General features: G+C 43.4%; 1 protein-coding gene across 1 annotated transcript; it reads right to left on the bottom strand.

Moving 5' to 3' along the window:
* Nucleotides 1-1,049: 1,049 nt before the first annotated feature.
* LOC125103785 (olfactory receptor 5AU1) lies at nucleotides 1,050-2,037 on the bottom strand. Its single transcript, XM_053447857.1, is given in 5 exon segments — nucleotides 1,050-1,207; nucleotides 1,210-1,425; nucleotides 1,428-1,589; nucleotides 1,592-1,821; nucleotides 1,823-2,037. Coding segments are annotated over 5 exon segments (918 nt in total). The 5' UTR covers nucleotides 1,975-2,037.
* Between the last annotated feature and the right edge of the window lie 8,031 nt (nucleotides 2,038-10,068).

Raw genomic sequence — 10,068 nt, 5'->3', positions numbered from 1 at the left:
AGAAGAAAGATCTGGGCGCCTGGGTGGCTCAGTGGGTTAAGCCGCTGCCTTCAGCTCAGGTCATGATCTCAGGGTCCTGGGATCGAGTCCCGCATCGGGCTCTCTGCTCGGCAGGGAGCCTGCTTCCCTCTCTCTCTCTCTCTCTCTGCCTGCCTCTCCGTCTACTTGTGATCTCTCTCTGTCAAATAAACAAATAAAATCTTTAAAAAAAAAAAAAAGAAGAAGAAGAAAGATCTTCGATACATTTTACAAGCCTGGTTAACTCTTTTTTTTTTTTTTTTAAGACTTGTTTATTTGGCAGAGACACAGCGAGAGAGACAATACAAACAGGGGAACTGGGGAAGGAAGAAGCAGACTCTATACTGAGCAGGGAGCCCAGTGCGGGGCTCGATCTCAGGACCCGGACACCATGACCTGAGCCAAAGACAGACGCTTAACTGACTGAGCCACCCAGGTACCCAAGACTAGTTTACTCTTAATACTAAAACATAATAAAGATAATACAAAAAGACAAGAGTCTAACTTTATCTTTGAATATAGATACCAAGAGTCTAAATAAAATCTTTGCAAATCAAATCCAACCATCTATTAAAAGAAAATCATTTCACAACCAGGTAGAATTCCAGGAAATATGAATGGCTTAACATTAGGAAATATGTGTCTCCAATTCAGCACAGGAACAAATAAAGGAGGAAGATCACATGATTATATCAAGAGTAACTGAAAGGCATTTGCTAAAAGTCAGCAGCCATTTCCAATAATAGGAGCTCATGTTTATTAAGTGCTTGCTCTGAACCAGGCACCCTTCTGAGTGCTTTGCCTGCATCAACTCAATTCTCCTAGCAACAACTGTATTGCTACAATTATTAGTTTTCCTATTTTACAAAAGGGAAAACTGAAACTCAAGCAGACTCCCCACTGAGCAGGGACCCGATGTGGGGCTCAATCCCGGGGCCCTGTGATCATGACCTGAGCCAAAGACAGATGCTTAACTGACTGAGCCACCTGGGTGCCCCTCCTTTGGCTTTCTAAAGATATGTAGTATTCCATTATTCCATTATTTTCCTGCCCCAAACCTTTCTTAGAGCTTCCTTCACATTCTTGTTTCTCAAGGAATAAATAAGGGGGTTCAGCATTGGGATTATCACTGTGTAGATCACAGCAACTGTGTGGTCTTGGGTCAATGAGTATCTGGACCTGGGGTGCGGTACATAACAAGTGTTGTACCATAGAAGAGGCAAACAGCAGTGAGGTGGGAAGCGTGGGTGGAAAAGGCCTTTAACCTGCCATGGACTGAGTTCATTCTCAGGATGGAAATGAGGATTAAGAGGTAGGAGACCAAGGTGGTGAGAGTGCAGCTCAAAAGGTTGAAACCAGCAAAAAGGAAGAGCAGGATCTCACACAGTGTGGTGTCCTCACAAGACGAGACAAGACAGGTGGTCCGGCACAGAAGTGAGTGACCATGTGAGCACCACAGAATTTCAGACTAAAGATACAGCTTGTATGGATAAGAGAAATGAGAAACCCTGCACCATAGAAGCCCACAATCAAAGAGACACAGATCTCAGGTGGCATGGCGAGTGGGAAGGGCAGGGGTTACAAATGGCGGCATAGCGGTCATAGGCCAAGGTGGCAATGAGAGAGCACTCACTGGTGGCGAAACTCTCATAGAACATCTGGGCCATGCAGCCAAAATAAGAGATCACCTTCCTCTTGGCTGAGAAGTTCACCAGGGTCTGCGGGACAACCGTGGAGGAGTAGTAGAAGTCCAAGAAGGAGAGGCTCTTCAGGAGGGAGTACATGGGTGTGTGCAGAGCACTTAACGTGGATCAGGAGGAACATGATCAGGTTCCCCAGCACAGTGATGGTGTGCGTGCCCAGGAACACGGTGAAGAGCAACTTCTGGAGCTGGGGGTCTCTGGTGAGGCCCAAGAGTTCGAACGCAATCTCTTGGCTCAGGTTTGCCCCTTCCATATTTCTCCAGTGCCCTGGTATGAGGAGCAAGGGGACCACCCGAAATGAGGGGGAACACCCAGGGGCTCTCACTGGATTTGGTTCTGCTTTAGCCAAGGCAGCAATCTGAAGATTGGTCTCACTGTGGAAGTCCTTTGTAGGTAGGACTCTTTCACAGAGAAGGTCTTCTCTACTTGGTCGTGTGGTTGGTTTGGAAGCATTACTAGAGCAGTAGTAAAAACAGAAAAGAAATATATACAATTTGGTCTCTCTGCAACCTTAAGATGCTCTAAATAATGAAACAGTTACTTGGGAGATATTTGTTGACTGGCCTTCCATATGCTAAAGCTTCGGAAATTCAAAAGTGTGTCTTTAGGAAGTTACATTCTAGGGGTGCCTGGGTGGCTCAGTGGGTTAAAGCCTCTGCCTTCAGCTCAGGTCATGATCCCAGGGTCCTGGGATCGAGCCCCACATCGGGCTCTTGGCTCATCGGGGAGCCTGCTTCCCTTCCTCTCTCTGCCTGCCTCTCTGCCTGCTTGTGATCTCTGTCTGTCAAATAAATAAATAAAATCTTTAAAAAAAAAAAAAAGGAAGATTACATTCTAGGGACAGTGTATTTTGTGTTAAAGCACACAGGTTCTGGCATCAGACTGCCAAGGTTCCAAGCTGGGACCTCACCACTAACTAGCTGTGTTAGTGTGGGAATGTTATTTAACCTCTCTGAGTTTCAGTTTTCTCATCTGTACAATAGGGAAAATAGCACTAATCTCAAAAGATTGTTGTAAGAATTCAATGAGTTAATCCACGTAAAATCACGTGAACAAAGCCTGGCATGTTAAGAAAGCTCAAAGAATGTTAGCTTTGATTATTCTCATTGGAGAGACAGACCTAGCGCATAACTAAATATGATTGATAAAATGAAATGACAACAAAATTTGGCAAGCAAAGCACCATCAAACACAGACAGAGACATGTGTGTGAGCAACAGTGACTGAACAACTTCAGAGGATCCTGAATGTTCTAGAGGAGTTGAAGGCAATTATTGGCTCAGCTCTAAAATGGCCTCTGAACTTGGCACAAGTTAAGCACCACTGTGAATTTTAACAGTGACGAGGGTTTGGGATGTGGAGAGATGGGGACAGTGTAGAGCATGTAGAGCAGTGTAGAGCATGAAGTACAAGCTGAGACCTTGCTCTTGGAAGCACCCTTCGCAGTCTTGAGTCATTTCCAGGGAACAGGATCACCCTGAACTCGAAGGTCATTGGGGCCAGAGGGAAAGGAACAGCTCCTCCCCAGGACTGAGGCTTTATAAATGCTTTTCCTATTGGGAGAATGAACAAGGCATGGATACACCATCCAAACACCATACTCTTTTCCACTCCACTGGCTGCTCTGCTGCCCATGTTTCTGAATTACCTCTGGGTTCTGGAGTCAGTTAAGCACTCCATGCTCTTTGGTGAGGACCCACAGTTGCAAAGACTTTGAAGCCAGCAGATGTGATTGGGTAGGGTGGAAGAGTGCAGAAGTGAGCCCCTTTGTCCGCCCTGAGGAGTATAAGTGAATGACACAGCTGTGGGTGATGTTGGGAGGATTTGAGAGAGGAGAGGTGCATTGAGCGAAGTTTCTAATTTATCCCGCTTGCAGAGTTTCTGGAATCATCAAACCGCCAGGGCAGGAGAAGACTCAAAAGATATAGATAACTAAACTTGACTGTTGAGTAGATAACGAAGGCACTCCGGCTACTGGTAGAGCACTGTGAATGGTGACAAGAAGAAAACATTGTAATAATGCCTGAAGAGGTCACATGATCCACTAAAGTTGAGACATTTGAAGAGGGAAAATTTGAACAAAGAGCCTTGAAAACTTCTTTTAAAACACATGAAGCATAACTCTGTGATTTATCTGATGTCACTGAGATGTAACATTCAGCCATTTTAAAAATTTATTTATTGGGGGCCCTGGGTGGCTCAGTGGGTTAAAGCCGCTGCCTTCGGCTCAGGTCATGATCCCAGGGTCCTGGGATCGAGCCCCGCATCAGGCTCTCTGCTCAGCGGGGAGCCTGCTTCCTCCTCTCTCTCTGCCTGCCTCTCTGCCTACTTGTGATCTGTCAAATAAATGATTTTTTAATTAATTAATTAATTAATTTACTTTCTTACTTACTTATTTAAAGGAGGGAGAGAGAGAGAGCATGCATGAGCACAGCAGGAAGGACAGAGGGAGCCAGAGAAGATCCAAGGCAGACACCGCACTGAGCACTGAGTGCAGAGTCCAATGTGGGGCTCAATCTCAAAATCCTGAGATCATGACCTGAGCCAAAAATCAAGAGTAGATACTTAACCGACTGATACATCCAGGTGCCCCGCATTCAGCCATTCTTAAACTAATAGCTGTTAGTTTATAATAAAGCCAATTATCGTAGGGGTGTGGGCAGTCCTAGATTTGGGTTGCAAATGTCATTAGCTCCATTGGTTTCAAAAGCCAACCCAACTTCAAAGCAAATTACAAGGCCTTCAGAGAAATAACTGTAAAAATCCTGGGTTGGGGTAACTTACAGGAACTTCAAGGAAGCTGAGAAATTGTTACGAGTGGAGTAGGAGGACTTCTTGAGACCCAGCTTCACATCTTCCTTCAATAGACTGTTTTGATGTGGGTAACTGACCTGCAAGTATCTCTCTCATGAAAATAATGGAAAAGCTGAGGAAAGTGGGAATGCAGTCAATGATCAGAATAGTGTACGTAAGGTGGGGAGGTGGGATGGGACAGGATAGGGTGGTAGGGAATACAGCGGGTAGCTGATCAGTAGCTCCAAGTTCATTACTTGCTTTAAATCCTCTCTTTCTTTCCCTCCACTTTCCCCTCACATATTTCTTCTCTGATCTGCACTAAACTCAGAATCAGAGTACAGAGAGTAAGCCAAGCAAGAGACGGTGAAGAAATTGACATCTTCATCAGTTTTCCAAAGGACACTGAAATAACCATCATTTCTGTTGGCTATAGTTTGTAGCTGTGAATGAAAACTAGGAAGAAAACTTAAGGGTGGTCTTTTCACATGGAAATGGATTAGTGTCTAGGAGTGAGAACCAGTGCCTGGGGCCTGTAGGTGAGGGAGGAGTAGTCAAGGGGCTTTATTTACAGCTGCCTCCTCGCTCTCCTCCCTGGGATAGCAGAGTAGGAGCGCAGATAGAAAGAAGGCAGCCAAAGGAAGCAGCTAGTGCGTCTCTTTGAGTAACAGTGACCCCTTAACAATGGTTCTCAAGTATTAAGGTGTCCTGCCCAGGGTTCACCAGAGAAGGTTGTTATCTGTGCAGATTCCTGGTCCCAAACTCGGGAAATTTGATCTAGTAGGTCTATAGCTGGGCCCCCAAATCTGGTGATGAAACAGGGCATCTCTGAGCCACACTTTGAGAAACACTAAACCATGGGGTACCTGTGGGAGCAGACAGATCTTCCTGAGCCACATATAAATATCCTTTTCTAACATGCTGGAATTCTCCATGTCCTGGAAAATCAGCCCATGAGTAGGATGGTTGTCCTGGCCATTCTCTTCCTTCCTTAATGTGTATCAATAGTCAACAATTTCCAGAAATCTGAATATTACCTCATGATAATCAAACACCAGAGAACTTCTTCCTTCAAAGTTGCTTGACATGTTCTTAATCAAATCATTTAATTCTAGTAAAGCATATGACTTGATGACAAAGCTCTTGCTCTGGAGATCAGAACACAGCCCTTCAGTAGAAAAACAATAAAGACTAAGCCAGATTCTTTGGGTCCATAGACTGAAATGTGGAGATCATAGGCTTTAACCTCTCACATGGTGATGGAAGGAAAGCAGCTCCTACTCCCCAAGACATCCTCGCAACTGATCTCAAGTGTGGGGAGAGACATCCCTTCCCCTGGGCAGCCCAGCAGCTCACAGCTGGGGACGACGATGTGTTCACTGATGAGATTTTAGGAGGCAGCTGAGGAAGTGAGAATAATTGGCCCCAGGTAGACCCATTAATGTGTTTGTGAAGTTAGTAGCATCTCCAAGAGCCTCTATCCTGAGGAATAATAAGGTAACTAGGAACCTGGGAATGGAGAGAAGGGGTCCACATGAGATGTCAGTCAATATGCTCATCATTAGCCCCAAAGGACTGCTTAACCTTGCTTTAGGTAGGTTAACTCCCTTAACCCTAAACTGAACTCTTACATAATTATTATTTGTATTTTTCTCCACTGGAAAACCACATTTTTGTAGCTTTGCTTTTCTTGTATGCCAGTTAGCCAATGTACACCTAGGACCTCCTTGCCCAAGATCATAGTAAAATTAAAGTTATATACTTAGTTTCCAAAGATTTGGGGATTTCCTAGGGGATTTCCTAAATTTCTTGATTTCTAATTTAATAGCATGTGGTCAAAGAACATACTTTGTATGACTTGAATGCTTGTGAATTTATTGAGACTTGTTTTATGGCCCAGTATATGTTCCCTTTTGGTGAATGTTCCATGTTCACTTAAAAATAATGCATATTCTGGGATGCCTGGGTGGCTTAGTTGGTTGGACGACTGCCTTCGGCTTAGGTCATGATCCCGGAGTCCTGGGATCGAGTCCCGCATCAGGCTCCCAGCTCCATGGGGAGTCTGCTTCTCCCTCTGACCTTCTCCTTGCTCATGCTCTCTCTCACTGTCTCTCTCTCAAATAAATAAATAAAATCTTAAAAAAAAAAAGAATGCATATTCTGCTGTTCTTGGGTAGAGTGCTCCATAATCACCAATTAGGCCAAGTTGCTTGATACTGTTGTTCAAGTCTACTATATCCTTTCTGATATTCTGCCTGCTTGTTTTATAAAATATTGAAGGGGGAGTATAATGAATCTCTAACTGTAATTGTGAGTTTGTTTATTTCTCCCTATAGTTCTCTACTTTTTGCTTGAGGTATTTTGAAGTTCCTTTATTAGGCAAAAAAATGAACATATTGTTATGTCCTCTTGATAAATTTACCCACTTATCATTACAAAATTACTTTCTTTATGCCTACTGATACTTTTTGCTCTGAAATACACTTTTTCTTTATTTTTTTTAAAGATTTTATTTATTTGACAGACAGAGATCACAAGTAGGCAAAGAAGCAGGCAGAGAGAGAGCGGGGAAAGCAGCTTCCCTGCAGAGCAGAGAGCCTGATGTGGGGCTTGATCCCAGGATGCTGGGATCATGACCTGAGCTGAAGACAGAGGCTTTAACCCACTGAGCCACCCAGGCGCCCCTGAAATACACTTTTTCTGATAGTAATACTGTCACTACAGTTTTATTGAATACTACTAGCATGGTAGATCTCTTTCCATCCCTTTACTCTTAACCTTTTATTTTCAACTTTTCTGTGCCATTATGTTTGCAGAATTTCTCCAAGCAGACCTGAATTCTGGGTCTTTCTAGGATGACAATATGTCCAAAAAACTGATTTCGGATGTACCTTGTCACACAGTAAACATTCAGGAATGTTTTGAAGCTTTATTAGATGGAAAACCTGGTATGGACTAGGCAAAAATCAAACAAACATTGTGAAAGGCAACTTGGTGAAGAATGGGACAAGATCCCCACCCCATCAGATGTTATCCTTGACAGCTGAATACCTTAGTGGAGATCTGAAAGCCAGGGATAATTGCCCCATTGCTGGAGTGCTCCTGTGTCTTCTCTGTGGAGGTATTGTTACTCAGTTAGTCTTTTTTTTTTTTTTAAAGATTTTATTTATTTATTTATTTGACAGACAGAGATCACAAGCAGGCAGAGAGGCAGGCAGAGAGAGAGGAGGAAGCAGGCTCCCTGCTGAGCAGAGAGCCCGATGCGGGGCTCGATCCCAGGACCCTGAGATCATGACCTGAGCCGAAGGCAGCGGCTTAACCCACTGAGCCACCCAGGCGCCCCCTCAGTTAGTCTTCTTTATTGATGGTGAAGGAGTTTGCATCCCTTGCGTGGTCTGTTAGCTTGTCACTCATTAAAATCATTTTGAGAAAAACACCCCAAGTTTTAGGTGTGGCTTTTGTAAACATCATATATCTGGAATTTTCTCTTTTAGCCAATCAGAGCATCTCTGCTTTTTTTTTTTTTAAAGATTTTATTTATTTATTTGACAGAGAGGTCACAAGCAGGCAGAGAGGCAGGCAGAGAGAGAGGAGGAAGCAGGCTCCCTGCTGAGCAGAGAGCCCGATGCGGGGCTCGATCCCAGGACTCTGAGATCATGACCTGAGCCGAAGGCAGCGGCTTAACCCACTGAGCCACCCAGGCGCCCCAGAGCATCTCTGCTTTTATGTTGGTAAGATTTGGGGGTTTGGTTTTGATTTCTGGCCTTTTTTTTTACAATTTAGGGGAACTTTAATATATATTGAATTTATTTTACAATTCACTTGATTTTTCCATTTATTGTACTTTTTCCAATTTGCTTCCCTCTCCCAGTCTCTGCCATTATTTTCATTTCCTTGTGGATTAAATTTTCTTTGTTTTTCAATGTGGTTTTTTCCCCCTTCTACTGATTCTTCTATTTCTAATAGTAGCTATCCTTAAATATTTAACAGTGATATTTAAGTCTATCAAATATGCTTAAACTCATGATTCATATTGATGTATCTTTAAAAAGATTTATTTATTTTAGAGAGAGAGAGAGAGAGAAAGAGAGCAAGCATGAGCAGGAGGGCCAGAGGGAGAGGTGGAGAGAATCTCAAGCAAACTCCATGCTCAGCTCTGAAAACCAACACAGGGCTTGATCTCATGACCCTGAGATCATGACCTGAGTGGAAACCAAGAGTCAGACATTTAGCCAACTGAGCCACCCAGAGACCCCAAGTTCATAATATTTAAGTAAATTAACTGGTCACTGGATTAGTGTTCTATTGCCATAGAATAAATTCTCCCATAATTTAGTAGTTTAAATCAATAAACATTTATTATCTTATAGTCCTGAGAAGTGACATAATACAATTTCCACAATATCCTATTGTGACACAGGTCAGCCCTATTCACTGTGGGAGTGGACTACACAAGGGTATCAATACCAGGAGGTGAAAGTCTTGGGGCCATCTTGAAGACTGGCTATCACAGTTTGCCCCCTGGACCTCAACGATTCATGTCCACCTTATATGTAAAATGCCCCTTCCCAAGGTCCTCAATAGTCACATTCCATTACAATGTCAGCTCAAGTCCATGATCACATAATTTAAACTAGGTAGGTATAGATGAAACTCATTAGGTAGAGTTACATGGCATTTCTCCAGTACAATTCCACTCAATCATAAGACTGATGAGCCAAACACACAAGTTATATCTGGCTTCTACACTCATAACATATAATGAAAGGACAGGTATGGGATAACCACTATGGAATAAAAAGGAGGGATGAGGAAGATAGGCACACAAAAGTCATTGAGTTATAAAAATTCTGAAATCCAGGGCACCTCCCTGGCTTAGCCAATTAAGTGGCTGCCTTCAGCTCAGGTCATGATCTTGGGGTCCTAGGATCAAGCCCCAGTCAGGCTCCCTGCTCAGTGAAGCATGTGCTTCTCCCTCTGCCCTTCCCCCACTTGTGCATGCACGCTCTCTCTCTCTCTCAAATAAATAAATAAATAAATAAATACATAAATAAAATATTTTTTTGAAATAATACAGAATATGTCTTCTGCTCATAATGGCAACAAACTAGAAATCAATAACAGGGGTGCCTGTGTGGCTCAGTTGTTAAGTGACTGCCTTTGGCTCAGGTTATGATCCCAGGGTCCTGGGATTCAGCCCAGCATTGGGCTGCCTGATCAGTGGGAAGCCTGCTTCTCCCTCTCCCACTCCCCCTGCTTGTGTTGCCTCTCTTGCTGTCTCTCTCTCTCAAATAAATAAATAAAATCTTTAAAAAAAAAAAAAAAGAACGAAATCAATAACAGAATAGGAAATAGGAAAATATGCAAACACTTGAACTTTTTTTTTTTAATATTTTATTTATTTATTTGACAGACAGAGATCACAAGTAGGCAGAGAGGCAGGCAGAGAGAGAGAGAGAGAGAGAGAGAGGAGGAAGCAGGCTCCCTGCCCAGCAGAGAGCCCGATGTGGGGCTCGATCCCAGGACCCTGGGATCATGACCTGAGCCGAAGGCA

Source organism: Lutra lutra, chromosome 7 (assembly GCF_902655055.1).
Source record: "Lutra lutra chromosome 7, mLutLut1.2, whole genome shotgun sequence".
Lineage (NCBI taxonomy): Eukaryota > Metazoa > Chordata > Mammalia > Carnivora > Mustelidae > Lutra > Lutra lutra.
The sequence above is the reverse complement of the archived record's forward strand: the minus strand, read 5'-3'. Positions and strand labels throughout refer to the sequence as shown.